Here is a 19735-nt window from a genome sequence, read left to right on the forward strand (position 1 = left end):
GTTAGGAATAACTCTTGACGGTCTTCTAAATGTTTTATTTGAAGGAAGTTATAAAAGCCTCAATAACGATCAAATAACTAGGTGGTCTTCTGGCCCTAGTATGAGACTCTATCGATGGTTGAAAGGCCCTATCAATCATCTTTGAAGAGAACAAAGATTAGAGTATGTGGCAAATACAATTCGTTGCATCTTAGATTTCCTCGACATGTGATCATTGCTCCTCGTGGAACTCATCTCTAGAAGGAGGGGAGAATAATGTCACGAACAAATATTTATTGTACTTGTTACGTAGGTGATATGAATAGGTAGAAGTAGATAAAAGTAGATTAATTTCATAATATCTTCTAGAGAAGTTTCCTAAAAGCTTCATAGATGTTGATTTTACATATGTTTATGCTTCATTAACAGGTTAGAAACTTGGTCAATAAGTTAACCACGTGCCACACATATTAGTAGCTTATGAAACAAGCTAACTATGTGAAAACTTGCCTTACAAGTTAAGATACGTGTTGTGCAAAGTCAATACATTTTTGAAGGTCCTATAGAACGTTGCCACATAGCTCTTAGGTAGATAGTATATATAGAGGCAAGAGTGAAGCCTTCTTCACTTTTGTCAACTTCTTTCTTGTTTCTAGTCTAATTTTAAGGATCTCTAGTTTTCTTATCTTTTGGGAATAGCCATTCCAATTTCTTTCATAATATACATATTTAATTATTTCTATTTTGTCATCTTTCTTTGAAAACAGTCTCACTTGTTTATTTATTTTTATCAAGTTCTTGTTCTTGAGACTTGCGTCTATATATAAAATCTAATTATAAGCTATGTGGTAATATTTTTGAGACCTTTGATACATGTCTAACTTATAAGATACATGCTTAATTTATAAAGTATATATATATATATATATATATATATATATATATAGTATGTATAATTTGTACCATAAATAGTCAATATGTATGATAAGTGGCTTGAAACAAGACTAGATTATCTTAAAAATCTAAGTCCTTTCTAATCTATAACAATATAAATTCTATTATAATATAAGATAAAGTATGTTACAATAAAAGAAAATATAATAGCACTGAACAAGAAGATGCAAAACCAAACTTTACTAAGAAAAAGAATCCAAAGACATATTTGACCAACTACCTAAATGGCCCTAGCTAGTCCTATTTATACTTTGTCTAACTATTTTCGAACTTTCTAAAATATTCTTAATAGTGGATCCTACTTAAATAATTATTCTAAGTTCTTTTTAGAATATTCTATGGTGGATCCTACCTAAATAACTATCTTAAGATATTTTTAAAATATTCCATAATGGATCCTATATAATCTACTAACCTAGCTCTAATTTTAGAAACTTCTATAAACTTCTCAAACATAGCTTCAACTATCTATCCCTATACATCAACAATACAAATATCTTATTTATATCTTGTTATAATTAATCCTCTTTTCTTAATACAAAACATCCTTGTTTCACTCTCAATGGTATCTCAAAATTGTTTATTGGCAATGGTTGAGGTTCTATGTAGATTTTCACATTGCATCGTGCATAGAATAATCTTTTTAGAGGATTTTGTACTAAAATTGTGGACATTCATTACTATGACAAAGGTAGCAATGCTCTAAAATGCTATCCACTTCATATTCTTGTTGGTCATCAACTACAACTGGTAGTAGTAGTAATTAATGTTGGTCCAAAAAGTGCATTGAATTGATATAAAATTCCTTAAATTGCAAAACATGCTAGATCAAATGGACTCAAATATGTAGTGAAAGCTTGAGGCAATATACGACATTAAAAATCACTACAGAAATATAGAAAGGTCTAAGCCATTGAGGTACCAACTTACAAATTTGAATTGATATAGTAAGTAGCAAATTGGCATTGGAGAATAACACTTGATCATCCTTTCAGAAGATCTTATGTAACTAGTGGTTATCTGCATACTCCTTTTTTTCAATTTTGTGCAATAAAGAGACATTCTATGTCTCTTGTAAGGTCATTATAAGCCATTATATAAACTCTTCTATTATTGGGTTGTTGGTATCAATGGAACAATAAAAAGTTGTTGGCATAATCGGATGTTGATCAATGTTAAAGAAGAATGGTGAATGACAGATATTTGCTTAAATATTATTATTATAAGAAACTCCAAAGGTGTCAAATATTCATCTCAATTATCATGATGAACTACCATAAATACTCGTAGCATATCTTCTAAGGTTTGATTTGCATACTTTGTTTGTCTATTTGTATTCAAGTCAAATATCAAAGAGCTACAATTGTTCCTTCCAACAATGATATCATGATTTTATATTTTTGAAATATAAATTTTGTAGCAAAGATTAATAGTTTATTCAAATGGTTACTAGCTTTTCCAATAGATAGTATTGCTATACTTTTGTGGCATATATATTTGTTGGTTGCTCTCTATTATATGTAGAGTAATTGTACTTTGTCTTTTTTAGCTTACGGAATTCATATGCCAAAGATTGAAGGCCCCTATTAAAAGCTTGTTGAAGAACCATGCCAATAGTAAAGTCAGAAGCATCAATATCAAGTATATAAGGAAGGTTGAGATCATACAATTGCAATATTATGAGAGTAATAAGTACCTCCTTCAACTTATTAAAGGCCCTTTTTTGCTCCAATTTCTATTGAAATGAGGCACCATTCTCCAATAGGCTTATTAATGAGGCAACAATGTGTGTAAATTATTGAACAAAATAATGATAATATCTAATAAGGCTTAAGAATGAATCAACTTTAAAAGCATCCTTGGAGGTTGGCTAATCCTCCATTGCTTTCACCTTATCTTATTCCATGTGCATGCCTTCAAAAGACACTACATACTCCTAAAAGGTAATGTCAAACTTTTTAAGTTTACACTTTGATTGCTTATAATAGAAGTGACTATCTTGTAGTTGATGCAACAATTCTCATGGATGTTGCTTATGCTCTTCAAAGATTTTATTATATACTAGGATATCATCGATGAATACAACTACATACTTATCCAAAAAGTCTTGAAATAATTTATTTATTTGATTCATAAAAGAGGCTAGAGCATTGGTGAGGCCAAAAGGTAAAATAAGCCATTCAAAATGTCTATAGAGCATACAAAATGCTATCTTTTTTATATCCTCTCTTATGATAGGTATTTGCCAATAAGAAATCAACTCATTCTATTCCTTTGGTTGTCTTTTCTACCAATGATGTAAGATTTTGAATCACCATATATACCGGTTGCTTATATTGTATTTGTTTCTTCATAAAGGTCATCTCTACAAGTAAGTCTTTAGGTACAGATTTTTTTTTTTTCATTAGTTCATATGGAGATATGAAGAGTCACCTTATGTCTACCATCTTCGAAAGCGATCATCTTTGCTAGTCAATCAACTTGCTTATTTTCCACTTCTAGCATGGCATACCAAAAATGACATCATATCTTAGCTTTATTACTTTGAACTTCTCTCTTAAGATATAGGTATTATTCAACTTCAAGGTTTTTTCTTCACATGTTACACTCAATACATTTTTTCAGTCATCTATAAGATATATTTTTTTATTATTATTATCAATAATTTTAATCAAAATATAATTTTTTGTGGAGCCACAATCTACAAACACTCAACATGATTGTTTTTTCAATTGATCCATTAGATATATTAATAAATTCTTTTTATAGTTATCTAAAGCCATGCCATTTGTCTCTAAAAGATAACAATTATTTTCAGTATTGGCCATTGGTGCCTTTACTAAGAAACCTTATTTTCCTACTCTATCTTATTATTGACTTGATAAGTCTTGAAATTGTGAACCTTCCTTGATTTGTTGGTACTTGAATTTTGACATTTCAAACAACCTCCATTTTGATGACTTAGCTCCTAATAGTAAAAATATAATTCTTTCTGCACTAATATTTGTCATCTTTATGGTGTTAATGATCTTTGTATGACATCAATTTCTATTAGTATTGATTTTTGTGCCATAGTATTAGATGGCGACATAAGACTTTGTGTTCTAAGTCGTACTCCATAATTTTTGAAATCTATAGCATCACCCTTCTCTGCAATCCTAATTGCCTCTTCAAATATTTATAGAACCTTTAGTTCGACTTCTCATTGGATCTCAAGTTTCAATCTTTGTAGAAATTGATCCATCATCTTTGCCTCTAAAATATTACCAATTTAAAGATATAAGAACTTGAATTAAGAGATATAAACTTGCATCAACCTAAACTGTATAAGATTTACTAATTAATCATATGCTATCTTCTCCGCATTGATGGACCAAAATTAATTTCTAAACTCAGTCTCAAACTCCGAATTACAAAATCCACCTTGAACTCCATAGCTTTGAACTCGATATTGCCACCAAATTTTTACCAGATCTCTCAAATAGCTAGTTGCATACATAATTTCTTTGATAGTATTTGTCCCACATAATTAGAAGTATTGTTATATGCTAAAGAGCCATTGACATACATCTTCTTGCCTTAAAGTCTTAGAGTATGTACTAGGCTTACTCAATTTTAGCCTAGCAAATATTATCTCCCTTGACCTAGAGGATTTTATTTGCCCTTGTAAGGTAACTATCTAGCCTAAGAGGTATTATATTTGAATCTCTATCTTGAATTATTTTGCCATATCTTTCATGATGTAGTTTCTTTACTAAACTTTGCTACTATAATGCCTTCTCTCCTTTCAGCTGACTTCTTAAGAGTAGCTTGTCTTAGCCTCAATATAGTACATCGTGTAACTATAATAATTGACCTCAAACTAGACGATGGCTATCTATACACTACCAAAGAACAGTCTAATACTTGCTCTAATTTCAATGAAAAAAAATTGGACTATCTCAAAAATCTAAAATCTTTCTAATCCACAACAACATAAATTCTATTACAATATAAGACAAAGTAGACTACAATAAAAGAAAATAAAACAAAATTGAAGAAAAAGATGTAAAACCAAACTTTACTAAGAAAAAGAATTAAAAGCCATATTTGACTAGTTGTCTTAATGGTCATGGCCAATCTTATTTATACTTTATTCAACTATCTTGGAACTTTCTAAAATATTCCTAATAATAGATCATATCTAGATAACTATCCAAAGTTCTTTCTAGAATATTTCATGATAGGCCCCATTTAGATAACCATCTTAAATTCTTTTTAGAATATTTTATAATGGATCCTACATAGTCTACTAATTTAGCCAAAATTCTAAAAACTTCTATAAACTTCTCAAATATGGCTCCAACTATCTATTTATATATATTAATAATACAAATATCTTATCTATATCCTGTTACATGGCCAATTTATTGGCCAAGTTTTTAACCTATCAATCTCCTATAAATAAGTATAAAAGCAATGTTGCATCTATAAAGCTTCTAAGAAGCTTTTTTACAAGATATTATTAAAATTTATTTATTTTTATTTACTTCTATTTATTTATATTATCTAAATAATTTATTAAAATAAATATGTAATTATTTCTTGGTTGTTGAAAATTTCTTAAAATAAAAAGCTACAATAATGAAGTTTGTCATTTGCTCTCATATTTGATTATGCCGCAGCAAAAATAAAGTTTGATGCATCTATTTTGATGAAAGATACTCTAGAAAAGTCAATTTGATATAAGATTGGTGTAAAAATAAAAACTCTTTTTCAAAGCTTGAAATGCCACTTTAATTACTTTATCCTACTTAATTTTGTTTTTATAAGTCAAATTTGTAAGTAAAGTGGCAATTTAAGAAAACTTTTAAATAAAAATTCAAAAGGATTTGGCTGATTTTAAAAAGGATTAGAATTTTTTTTTTATTATTTTTAAAATCTTTCAATCTATGATAGTCTTAATTTTCTTAGGATCCATTATAAGATCATCATTTTAAATGATATATCTTAAGAAGTCAACTTGAATTATGTAAAATATACAATTTTCTATCTCAGCAAATAGGCTTGTATTTGTAAGTTTTTATAATATACAACAAACATAAAATTCATATTTTTTTATATTTTTAGAATAGATTAAAATATTGTATAGATAATAGATGATAAAATCATGTAAAAAATCTCAAAGAAAATCATTTATTAAATATTAAAAAATATCTGATATATTTATAAATATATAAGGTATGATATTATATTCAAAATATTTATATTTAATTTAAAATATAGTCTTTTATTTATATTATTTTCTAATATATATAATATTTTATGTTCTTTATAGATTTATTTTATATATATATATATTTATTTTATTTAATTAATTAAAAAATCATACTATCAAAGATAAAAAATAAGTATTTTTTATGGTTATCTAATTAAATTTTTATAATTCCTATACATTTGTAATGATCCATCTTTTTTCTTCAAAAATAAGGTTTGAGCTCTTACTAATAATTTTAAATGATGTATTAAATTCTTAATAAAGATCTTATCAATGTACTTCTTTATTATAGCCAATTCATGCTATGATAAGCTATAGATTGATCTAAATGGTGGTTGAGCTTCTTCTTGAAGATCAATTGAGCAATCATAAAGATGATGCTTTGAAAGAATATTTATATATATTTTTAAAAACATCTTAATATTTTTTGTATTAACATTGAATGTTGATTGGAGTCTTTCTACTATTTGAAATATGTGTGGTATAAATAATAAAAGGTGACCATTTTTTTGTTGCATGGATAAAAGTTCTTGGAATTATTATTAAAAATTTAGACTTATACCTTTTTATTTAAAGAATAGAAGTCTAGATTACATTATAAAAAATTCAAGATTATAAAAAATTTAGTCTATTTGAAAATTATAATTCTTTGATTATAATAAATCTAAAATAATTTAATTATAGGGAGATTTAATGATATTACATATTATTAAGTTATTATAACCATTAGTTGCTAAATCTTAATAAATAATTTTTTAGGTAACATCTCCAAAAGACAAAAAATGACTATCAATGATTTCTACATGCATGGCCTTAGTTTTCTTAACTAAGGATATTTTGTATTTTTAACCAATTTTTTGTTTATAAAACAAGCTAAGGTTCCTAAATCTAATAAAGTAAAAACTTTATAATTTTTTTGGTCCTAAAAAAATATCTATTGTAAAGCAAGATTAGGTATCTATGAAGATAATAAAAACTTTATTAGATGTTGAATAAGGTTCTAATTGTATGGTTTCTATTATAACTAGATAAAATTGTTCTTTAATACATCGTCCTCTTTGGCAACCATAGTCATCAATTTTTGATTGTATTACTTCTTTGGATAATATTGAATAGTATGCTTAGATTCTCTATAATATAAGTACAATCTTTCTTGAAGATGCCAAGTTTTTTCTTATTCAATGAGTTGTTTGAAACATATTGTATCAATTTGCATAGGTTCTAGTCTTAACAAATAAGTTTTAAAAACTTAGGAATTATTGCTATGATTTGATTTGTTCATTTCTATCCTAATCTTTATTTTTGTTATCTTTAAAAAAATTGATTATTACATATCATGGCTTGAATAATAAATTATCTTTTGGAATTTTCAATAACAAATCTTTGACATTATCTTTTAATCCATATAAAAATATATTAATAAAGACTTTATCATTCTAATCCACATTTCAAACTAGATTTTATAATTCAAAATCATATATGATAACTGAGCATAATCTTTATTATAAAGATAGGAATTTGGTCTTTTTTATAATTTCTTAATAACTTTCTTCAAATATAGTTTTAAACACTTTTAAGAATAAATTTAGATTACATATGAGTTGTGAATATTTTTTTCCTCAAAAATACAAATAAAAAGAAAGCACTATCAAATAAAAGTGTGCCTATGAAAACAACTTTAGTAAATCCATCAAGATATTAAAAAAGATGCAATCTTAGATAAAACTCGATGTTTTATAGAAATCTTCCAAATTTTGATCTTTTCTATCAAACTTTTCTTATATACTAATTCTTGCCTTCCTTATACTTGTTGTAGAAAGGCTTCTTGGATTCAATTGTGATGTTGATATATTTACTTTTATCAATTATACAACTTCTTCGTATAGATTTTAAATTTCATTGATGATTTCTTTTATAGACATAGGAATAGTATCTCTATAATTGATGTTGATAATACATGAGTTTTTGACCTTAAGAGCATTGACAAGTTTATGAAGATTTGTAATAATTGAAAATTTATTCTTATTTTTATCAAATATAGTATCTATATTTTTTCCTTCTATCTCTATAATAAATAACTTTAACAAATCTAGAAGTCAAATTTGAAGAAGATAATCTACAATCTTTAATATTAAATAAAAATTTCTGTAAAGAGAGGCACTCTACATTCTTTAAGGACAAAATCAATGTTAGAAATAAAAAAATATTAATTTAAAGATAGGTAGTCCATAAATTTTAAAGCAAAAAAATAAAAATAAATGGAGACATTCAACGTCTTCTAAAAAAATAAAGAATAAAAAATTAGCACTCTTGTTAAATTATTAAGGACATGAATCATAAAGAATCAAGAGATCAATACACTCTTATATTACAAGAAAAGAATTGATAATTATTAAACTTAGGATTATCCTTAAAATACCTTTAATTCTTAAACTATTTAATCTAATTTAAAAGATAAAATAATAAATTTTATACTATTTATAAGATATAATTTAGAAATAATTTTTTAAAACAAATAATAAAGAAACTTGATGTAAAAAAGATTTAAGGAAGAAGAAAAGACTTAGGAAAAAAAAAAAAAAAAAAAAAAAAAAAAAACCTTGATTCAAAAAGAAGTCAAAATAAAAAGAAAAGACTTGGTATAAAAAGAATTTAAAAGAAAGTTAATATAAATAGGTTTAAAAAAAGAGAAGTTAGTATAAAAAGGCAAGGTAGTTAGCTACCTATGTATAAAAAATATAAGGTGGTTAAAACTACCTTAGGTATTTAAGGTTGTTAGAAATAAAGTAGTTTAGTTTTACTAAATTCCAATAGTATTAAATAAAACTCATTCTAAGATAGCTATAAATAGCTATAAATTCATATTATAATTATCATAATAAAGAATTTTTAATTGACATTCTATTATGTCATTTTATTATACTTCTTTGATCTATTAACATATCATAAGTATTACAAAAAAGGTTTTATGAAGATCTTCAGGTTTTTCAACATAAAAAAGAAAGAGTTTGGAAGACAAGACCAATAGTGACAAGATAAGATTGATGGTGATAAGACAAGGTTTATTAAGTAAAAGTTATGTTCTACTTTGAAGTAAACAAAATCAATGGACTACTTCAACATTGACAAAGACATAAAAATATAAAAAGAATAGATTAAAGAAAAAAATTGATCAAGTTGGATTTTGAATTTAATAGCTAAATAATTGTCCTTGATTTAATGTTGATTTCAATTCTAAAGAACTTACATCAAGGCTACAACTTTTAGAGGAAAAAAAATGATCTTTATTAAGAGTTAATGAAAGTATATAGATAGATCTTATGTAGAAACATAAAAAGAATATCCTACAATTTTCAAGGTGAGAAAAATAGTAATTTTGTAAAAATCACCATTTTGGTTTTTTTTTGAAGAATTTAATTTAATTTATTCATATTTTAAAAATAAAAATAAAGGTTTATTTTAGATTATTCTAAAACATTAATATACATATTAGTGTCATTTTATTTAATTATTTTTTTCAAGGTTTTTTTAAACATTTGAAAAAATTTAAGTAAGATTTTAATTAGGTGTATTATTTGGTAGATAAAGATATGTTATTAAATATTCAAAAGAAATAATATAATTATTAGTGGTACTACAATTAAACTTAATTACTATACTTAGGTTTATTATATTATATATGTAAAAATTAAAAATATATTTTTTTTTCTAAAGGATATTTTTAAAATTCAATATTTATAATAGAAATTTAGATTTATATTTTTAGATTATTTAGATATTTTACATTCTTTCAATAAATATATTTATATTAAGTTCAACAACAACCATCTTAATGCTTTGTATGGTTCTTCTATATTAACTTGTATTTAATTTTTTTGATTTTTTTAGAATATTTTGGACTAGAATACAGTATACAATAAATCTTAAAGCAAATTTTTATAACAGTTCTTGATATAAAACCATTTTAGTAATATAAAAGGTAGACATTAAATTGAAGTTTGATAGATTTTATTTTTTGATTATTTAATAATAACTTTATTGATATCTATCTTTAAGTCAAAATGTTTTAGTATTAATAGGCCCAAAACATTACATAAGTTTTTAAGATTCCAAATTTCCTATGGCATGGCTTTACCGATATTGAATATTGTAATAATTAATTGCTTCAACAAAATCTTTTTCAACTGTTTTGATTTTGATATCTTTTGGTCTCTGTACCACCAACATCAGACAACACTTTGTTACCTTGCAAACTATACGTAGATATTAGCATTACAGCGTGAATTAGATTGGTGAAAATTATGCATAATTTTAAAAAATAATTTAATAAAAGAATGAAAAAAAAAAAAAAAAATCTAGATTTTCAGATTCCAGAAAACTGGTTTCCGAGAGATTTGAATATAGCCACGGCAAAATATCAGATAGTAATTTTTTTTTTTTTTTTTTTTTTTGGTAGCCCATATCCTTTCATCAAGCAGATATGATATACTTTTAAGCTGATAGGTTGTTGTGCTATGCTGTACCTTATGGCAGAAAGTTTTTCTGGTTATACGAGCAGTAAGATTAGGTAAATCGCCATGGTAACCTCTGTTCATGTGGATGTGCTGTCGACAGCACGTTTTCTAAGGCGGTTCTTCCGACGGACAACTATTGTTGTTTTTGTTTGTTAAACCATGTGCATTGTGTGTGCGTCTCTTACCTCACTCCACTCGTTTCTGTTTGTAGATCGGGCAATCTAGTTTCATATGCAGAATTGCAGCAGTGGAGCCTGGACTGTTTGTGGGGCTGTGCGCTTGTTCGATCGTCACGCGATCCATGCCACCCGGCGACTGTTCCTCGCTGCAACACCCATTGTGCCACAAGTTTTCGTGCAACTTGAAGTGCTTGGAAGCTTTCCACCACTCCCACAGCAAGTTGTTAACTATATAGGGCCAGTACCCAAGTAAAGTTGACATCAAAGCCTTTGGGGTTCTCATCCAATCGGGTATTTCATTTGTGGATTAGCAATATGCAGGTGTCCCCACAAAGGAAACACCCGATGCAACGCTTGCAACATCGAACATACTAGAAGAATATTGAAAAGATACTAAAACTTTGTGGGATTAATAGGTAGTAGACAAAAGTTTCAACTATTAGAATTGATTTTGTGCGGTAATTTGTTCGTTGAGTTTGAATTAGTTTACAGATCTTGTTGTAACTTGAGTTGTTTTGTGTGAGCTTATTTGTTTAATTTGGGAGCTCAAAATCTATGATCTAATGGGAAGAACTCCAAGAGGCCCATAACAAAGGAAAAACAAAGACAAGAGATGATGAAAAAATAAGTAAAAGACTAAAATAGAAGAAGGTAGTAGACTTTGTCAAAATAAAATTTTCAAAATTGAAATTTGAATATTTGAAATTTCTTTGTCAACGCCCAAGTTTAATATGCTAATCTCAAGATTGTAGAAGTTGGTCTCAAACAACTATTTTAACCCATGCAGCTAATAAAAAGAATATAAAATTCAAAACTATTAATCAAAGAAAGGTTTCTGTTTAACCCATTGCTTCCCCAGTACCTTGGAATACCAGTTATTTGGCAATTTTTTTTTTGAATAATAATAAGATATGACACAATTCTTTGTACAATAGTTATAAGAGTGGTATTGCCAAACTACCCCAATAAATACTTACTTCTGAAAGATAAGAATGTGTAACAAGGTTTGGTGGTGGGTTACTAGTCCCTCAATGCACCCCGTCGATCCAAGTAACGATGCAAGGACGCCCCGAAATTTTTCTGGAAACTGCATTATTTCACCTACAAAACTGCGATATTTACCGGGATGCCCTTTAGGCTATCCAGGCTAAGTATAACCGAATCTCATGTACTCTAGACGAACTAGACGGCGGGAGTCTGCACCCAAACTCTCAGCTGCAGTCTCAAGGTGGAGGATTATAAATAAAAGCTGCTTCCTTTCACATCCATGCGTGTCTTCACCAAGTTCTTAGTTTACCGCTGAAAATTCTTCAGACGAGTATTTGTGAGGACCACCTGGTGTTTGGGCGTGAGATTGTGGTTCACTTCGACGTTGTTGTGAAGTGTGGCGATGGAATTCACTGACTTAGTGGGATTCGAGGAGGAGCTAGCACCGATCTATGAAACGCTCATTTTCGATCTGGATGACACATAGTACCCCATCAGCAGCGGCCTAGCTGAGGCTTGTCGATTGAACATTGAAGCTTACATGGTGAAGAAACTGTGCATCGCGCCAGCCATCGTAACCGCCTTGTGCGGTGCTCTTTACAGGAACTATGGCACTACCATGGCAGGACTTTGGGCTGAAGGCTACTATTTCGACCACGACGATTATCATGAGTATGTGCACGGGCGCCTTCCCTGGCACAATCTCCACCCCTACCCTGTCCTCCGTGAGCTTCTCCGAAGCATGCCTCAATGAAAGTTCATCTTCACAAATGCTGATAAAATCCACGCGGACAAGGTGTTAAACCTGCTGGGGTTGGAGGATATATTTGAAGGCTTCCTCTGCTTCGAGAGCTTCAACTGTCACAGCGCCATATCTAAGGACAGACAAGTTTGCCAAGATGCGGATGACGACGTCGACGTAAAACTCGACACTAGTGTTCTGATTGTATGCAAACCAGCGATAGCATGCTTTCAGGAGGCCATCCAGCTGATGCAATTGGATCCCTCAAAAACCCTCTTCTTCGATGACAGTGCCAGAAACATCTTGGGTGGTAAACGGTTGAATTGCAGACGGTGTTGGTGGGCAGCCTTGTCAAGTGTAATGGAACTGATCATATCTTTGTGAGCATTCACAATCTGAAGGAGTCTATCCCTGAAATTTGGTCTCAACCGCGCTTTATCGAACCTCTCCAGATCTCTCACGAAATTGCTGTAGCTACAGTCGCCTGAATTGTACGCAAGGACGAGCTTTTCAGCAGTGATTAGTTACGAGAATTGTGCGTAATACTTGTACGTACTTCAAACTGAACTAGATCCAAGTGAAAGTATGTAGCGCACGATGCAACAATACGTTTCTTTAGTGTAATTTAATGTATCAGACCAGAGCATGGACTGGGTTTCTCTTCTCCCAAAGACGATATGAAGTATCCCGATGTCCTGCTGACCGTGGGACTTCGGCCAAGCATACGGGAAACTCTTTCGTAACTTGTTTGTGTCAATGCGACCAATCCACTGCTACCCGTCCATTCTATGGTTCGGATATATCCATCGACTAGCGCTCTGCATTCGTGTAACACTTCGCGTTTTCGATGGCCGATTTGAGGATCGCGAAGAGAATCTAATTATAGCTCCTCGAAAAGCAATCAATTGTACGAGTAGCACTACAACCAAATAAGAGTGCAAGTAGACTGGTTGTGTTGATTTTCTGTGAATAATCATAATTAAAATTTGACCTAAAGCTTGGAAATGTGCGAAAGATTTGTGAATGGCTGCACTTCAAGTTCCAAAATATCCAAAATTGATTACTCAAATCTAGCTTGCAAGCAAGGTGCCTAGTTTGTATCAAAGCACAATACTGTGCTAAATGTCTACGTCAACTTTTTCACAATATCTGCAGCTGTCTTGTCGAGGTCAAGAGCTTTCAGCTTTGTGAATGGTCTGGGCATACCCTGCATATACAATCAACAAATACGCTTAATCAAAGGTGTACATACATAACATAACTATTTCGACATGAGAAAAGACACGAGTTCGTAGATATTCCTTTTCATTGCAACAAGACCAGATTTAGACTCCTGCATCATAAAAGTACTTAAAGGAGACAGTCATAGAAGCAAGGCCTGACAAAGCAAACAAAAAAAGCATGACATGTCAGCAGTACCTGCAGCGAAATGAAGATAGTTCCAGCACTGTCCCTAATTTCAAAACAGCCTCTCCTAGGCTGCAAACACAAATTTCAGCGAACGTCAAGAAGAGCAACCAACTATCACCTAACAAGACGAATGAGATGCCGGTGTTACCAACCACACAGAACAAACAGATCCATCAAAACCAAGAAGGCTACGCTTTAACTGGAAAGTGCATCCCATGCTACAGAAAAACATAAAAACGAAAACAACATCCCTGGGTATTCTAATCAAGATTAATGTAGTTATCGTACTTACAGACCCGTAGGTCACAGAATCTTGTTTCTTTTGAAGGTTCAAATGGAATACGCAGATCCTTTATGTAATCTTCACATGAGAATTCCTTTTCCTACAGTTCAGTGTACAGAATCTCACCTTTTCTGGATTGATTGAAACTTCGAGGCCTGGGATTGCTGCCTTAAGAGACTCTTGAACTTTCAGTGCACGTATCTTGAAGGCATTACATTGTTTACTATCAAACAGCAACGATGCAAACAAACAACACAAATAAGTGAATACAATCAGGAAAAGTACTACAACAAGCCGGCTCAAAATATAACCTTACCAGACCCTCTCCATCAGATCATGGTAATATTTAGTTACAGGGTAATAAAGCTAGGAATACCTTCAATCTGTGGGTCCTCAAAATTGCCTTACTTATACCACGTATGTGAGATAAAGGTGAATCCAGGTCCTAAAACTTAACATCTCCTCTCACTGAGATCCCAACTTGCACTGTTGGCAAGAGAGCCTACAACGTGCAATAAGAATCAGATTTTAACGTACCAGTGCTCAATTATCACAGACTTCTTCACTCCAACTGCATCTTCTACAGATTTAACATCGGATTCCAGAATTTTCTTCGTTCCCTCCTCTCCATCCTCGTCCGCGCTCTCCGATTTCTCGGAGTTATTTTCCTCATTTTTTGCCTTCTTTGCTGCCCTTGGCGGTGTAGCCTTTCCCTTACCCGGAGGTTTCACTCCGCTGCCCATTTCTTCAGTTTCTTTTTTTTCTTTTGTCTTCTTACCAGGTTTGACTGAGGATGCCTTTCTCTTCGCAAGAGTTTCCACTTTGGGAGCTACTGCTTCCTCTTCATCCTCAGCTTCACCCTCATCTTCTATTTTCTCTTCTTTCGCCTTCGGTCCTACCGCTTTCTTAGCTTCCCTCACCGATGCAACCTTTTTCTTTCCTACTGGAGCCTTTCTCTTAGCTGGAGATTTCGCTTTTGCGTCTACGACATCGTCGTCTTGGTCCTCACCATCATCTTCTTCTCCTTCTTCTTCTTCCTCTTCTTTGGCCTTCTTACCACTCCTTGGTGCTGGAGCCTTTCGCTTTGCTGGGGATTTTGATTTGGGAGCTGCAACTTCCTCCTTTTGACCCTCGTCCCCACTTTCCTCCACCTCAGCTTCCTTCTTAGCTCCCCTCGCTGTTGGAGCCTTCCTCTTCGCGGGAGCTTTAGACTTAAGGGCTACAACCTCCTCCTCCTCCTCCTCCTCTTGACCCTCGTCTTCATCCTCCACTTCATTAGCCTTCTTAGACGTCTTCCTAGGTGCTGCTTTCTTCTTTGCTGTGGGTTTTGCTTTGGGGGCTGCTTTGGCTTTGGGAGCAGGTTTCTCCTCAGGTACCGATTTAGCTTTGACTGCAGGTTTGTCCTTGGGCACCACCTTCTCCTTTGGTGGAGGTTTCGTTTTAGATGCAGGTTTGTCTATTACTTCCTTAACAATCTCCTTTGGCTTCCTCTCCGACTTCCTCTGAGGTACAGGAGGGTCAGCGGCTTCATGATCAGACCTTGACGGAGGAGGGAGGGCAACAGCTTTGGCGCGACCTCGCTTCTTTACAGCAGGAGCGTCATCGTTAACTTCCTTGGTCGCTGCAGCTGGAGCTTTACGCTTGGGAGGCATTGTGAAATGTGTAACTCCTTCACCTCCTCAAATTGTGGAACTCACTCAATATTCAATCAAGGTCGTCACCCATTCCCCTCTAATACACACAGTCAAGTATGCATACAGAGCAATGTTGCTCCACCACCACAACTACTAATGATGAACAGCTTCAGCACTTAAAGTAGGTTAGTATGTCAGCTGCACCTGCAAGGCCAAACGCAAAAAAATCCGTGGGTGCTACAAATTATGATAAGATTAGGGTACTCCTTTATAAGAACGAGCACTTTGCTATAAGTGAAAACTTATTGCTGGGTGTTAGAGATTTGAAGAACTTTGTCCAGCTGAACTCAATAAACCCAAGACAGGAAACAGATCATTTCTATCAGTAACACGTTCAATCATGTTCAGGAATCACTCCTACAAAATAATAGAGGGGAAATCCACAAAGATGAGAAAAGTAGCTTTCCTTGCTCCTGCTACTGATACGAAGTCTTCCACATAATTTAAAAGGTAGAGCATAAGTAATCTATTGAGAAATTATTATGCAAGATAACCATGAATCTCAATCTAGAGGTTGCACCAAACACCAGAAAATCTCAGCATACAGTAATGCATTGATAGTGATAAATGAGTAATGGGACATTGCTCTTGCTTTGTTGCAGTCCTTCTGACAACTGTTTCCAACTGTCAACACTCTCAAGGCATCCAACCAATGTAATCAAATCCCAAACGACGCAATATGGCAGGTCAATTAATTTGGAGATGCACGAGGGTGATTGCAAATAAGAAATTCTCAAGGAATGCGCACCCGACCAGTTTTGGGGGAAGAATGACGTCCAAGCGCGAGGAATTGTGGTATGAAAATGCTCACGGACAGCGAGCACATGCAGCAAGGGAAGCGAGCAAAAGTAACATTCTCACTGTCACACATTCCGGATTCTTTCATACCTTCCATTCTTTAGAATCCGAAATACACAACCTTTGCTTCCGGCTGCAGAGCCTCAAAAGAACGGGATTCCCATTCATGCAACAACTAGATGAGCTTGACATACACCGACACTATCCTACACATTCATTCGAGAACAGGCGTAAGTCGCCGCAAGACAGGAACAAAAACCAGGAGCATCCAGCAGAAGAAAGACAAAAAAAAAAAACAAAACAAAACAAAACAAAACAAAAAAAACAAAAACAAAAACAAACAAACAAACGAGGAAAGGAAACGAGCTGGGAGAAAAAGAAGGAACGAAGAGAGGGTATGGTCAAGAAGAGCAGTGACATGAGAAAGTCCGCAGAAAGCACAGAAATAGAGGGGAAAAACCAGCAGAAGAACCCAAAAAGGAAGAGTGGGGTTTAGTGGAGAACAAAACCTAAAGAAGAGGCGAGAGGAAGACTTACAAAAGTGGAGGAAACGCGGGGGCGAAGCAACAGAGGAAGCGCTGGCATGGGGGATGGTGGGCGAGACAATGAGCGGGGAAGCGGCGAGGCTGAAGAGTAGTAGGAGGAGGAGGAGCAGGAGGGGGGTGAAGAGGGAGGAAAGGGAAGAAGAGGAGCGCACAGCAAAGCACAGCACTGCAGAGGAGGTGAGGAGAGCACAGCGGAGCCAAGCCCCTCTCTCAGTCACCCACTTCCTCACTCGATTCCTCACTCAGTAACTTAGCCTGTAAGTCTCTCACTTGGTAACTCACTCTTCCTTCCTTTCAACCTTTCTTCCTTGTGATTTCTCTTTTGGGTCAGTCCAAGTGTTGCTACTATCTCCCCCTTCCTCTTGCTCTCTCTCTTTCTCCTCCACCCTCACTGCTCTCGCCTCTTTTCAACTCCCTTCGTGGAACGGAAAAGAAACACTTATCAAGGATGGATGGAAACTAGAAGATAAAATATTGCTTTCATAAGAATCATCTTTTGTTATGCTATGAGTAGGTTGTTTGCTTTTCCTAGATCAAACAATGATTTTTTGTTAATATATAAACACACTTATAGAAAGAAGTTCACTTCTTCTCCTATATTTTTGAAAAGCGATACAAATGATTTGAATGACACAAAAATTCTCCATACTCATGCTTTTTGTATTGATTTTTTATTATATTTTAAGTACAAATTTTTAATTTATAAAGGTTTTATTGTTATTATTTTTGTTTTTAGGCAGCAATTGAGGCCACATCTAATATTGTTATAGCCACACTTTTTTTTTTGATAATATTGCTCTTTTTTTAATTGATGACTTACTCTAAATTGCATTAATAGTGGCTCATGCAATGAGTCACCAATTGGCAATGACCTACCTTATAATTGATATATAAGCAAATACTGAAATCCAATATAAACAATTTGTTGCAAATGTTGCCATACCTATAAATTCTTTATCAATCATATCTTCATATTTTTTGACATATCTAATTTGATTGCAACTTTTTCAAATATCTTCTTTTATTCTCTTTTATTGTTATTTGATATACCCAAAAGTAGATGGATTTCAACGAGTTAAAGTGTCTTCTTATTAAGTTTGAAAAATTTACAACCTTCTTTTGGCAATTGTCACATACAACATTTTTTAAGACTTTTGCAATCTACTAAGATAAATTATGTAACTTTTATACAATGGTTAGTTACTATCAAATAGATAAATTGATATGACTATTTTAAACTTTTTAAAAGATAATTATAAGGTTTATTTTGGTCTTTCAATTTGATAAGAAAGAATTGGTGCCAAATAATAAAGATGCCAATATTTGTAAAAATTACTCAATTTTAATCTTTATTTATTGGCAATCATTTCATATAAGATATTATCACGGACATACACATGTAAGTCAGTAATTACCTGTATAAATAGGTAGAAGTAAATAGAAGTAGATAAAATTAAGTTAACTCTATAATATCTTCTAAGATAGTTTTTTAGAAGCTTCATAGACATTGCTTTGACTTTATAGGTGTCCATTGTTGACATTTAGATTAAAGAATTAGTTAACAAGTTAACCATGTGCCATACATATTGGTAGCTTCAAGACCAAGCTAACTATGTAGCGAACAAATAAAAAAACTTGCCTTGTAAATCAAGGCATGTGTCCTACAAAGTCAACACATATTGGAGGTCCTATAAAACATCGCCACATAGCCTCTAGTTAGATAATATATATAGAGATAAGAGTGAATCCCTTTTCATTCTTGTCAACTCTTTTCTTGCTTTTAATCTAGTTTTAAGAGTCTCAAGTTTTCTTGTCTTTTGGTAATAAGCCATTCTAATTTTTTTTTAATATACGTACTTCTTTATTTCTATTTTGTCACTTTTTCTTTGATACGAATTTTATTGGTTTATGCATCATCTTCCACTTCATGTCTTTGACAAATTGAGAAGAATATACTTACAATATTAGAGCTTTGTCTTATTTTAATTAAGAGTGGATTATCCCTTTTTCATGATAAGACATAAGCATATTAGAAATTACAGATTACCCTCTTCTAAACTAATATTATTCTTAGTATTTTCTTTGTCCTCAAGTCCTTTCTTTTACTTATCTTGAGTAGTATTACATATTTTTCTGATTATTATTATGAGAGAGCTTGTTGAAATGAAGAGTGCAATGGCACAAATGCAAGAGCAATTGAGGGAGTTGATGCTTGCAATGCATCAACTTAGCTTATTACTACAAGAATCAATAAAAATGGCAAAAAGTGAGGATATAGAGATAATTAGAGCTATCTCAACATTTGCACCAAATCATGTTCCTCCACCCATGGTAGAACATCCTTCAAGTGTTAGAAAACCAAGAATTACTATGTCCAAAAAGTTTGATGGTAC

General features: G+C 32.1%; 1 protein-coding gene and 1 pseudogene across 3 annotated transcripts; one reads left to right on the forward strand and one right to left on the reverse strand.

Annotated features, from left to right (window-relative positions):
• Positions 1 to 12197: 12197 nt before the first annotated feature.
• On the forward strand, positions 12198 to 13071 carry LOC112283892 (suppressor of disruption of TFIIS-like; annotated as a pseudogene).
• Positions 13072 to 13628: 557 nt separating this feature from the next.
• Positions 13629 to 17677, reverse strand: LOC112283891 (uncharacterized). 3 transcript variants are annotated; one of them, XM_024523213.3, is made up of 6 exons: positions 17335 to 17677; positions 16888 to 17003; positions 14843 to 16143; positions 14432 to 14528; positions 14032 to 14091; positions 13629 to 13819 (listed from the first exon to the last, which is right to left on the reverse strand). In XM_024523213.3, the coding sequence occupies exons 3-6, from the start codon at positions 15955 to 15957 to the stop codon at positions 13739 to 13741; spliced, it is 1353 nt and encodes a 450-aa protein (XP_024378981.1). In that variant the 5' UTR covers positions 15958 to 16143; positions 16888 to 17003; positions 17335 to 17677; the 3' UTR covers positions 13629 to 13738. The 3 variants fall into 3 exon arrangements, with proteins under 3 accessions (XP_024378981.1, XP_090107637.1, XP_024378980.1); XM_090251511.1 differs by having other exon boundaries at positions 16748 to 17003; positions 17335 to 17473; XM_024523212.3 differs by lacking the exon at positions 16888 to 17003 and having other exon boundaries at positions 17335 to 17566.
• Between the last annotated feature and the right edge of the window lie 2058 nt (positions 17678 to 19735).

Source organism: Physcomitrium patens, chromosome 6 (assembly GCF_059467195.1).
Source record: "Physcomitrium patens ecotype Gransden chromosome 6, ASM5946719v1, whole genome shotgun sequence".
Classification (NCBI taxonomy): Eukaryota; Viridiplantae; Streptophyta; class Bryopsida; order Funariales; family Funariaceae; genus Physcomitrium; species Physcomitrium patens.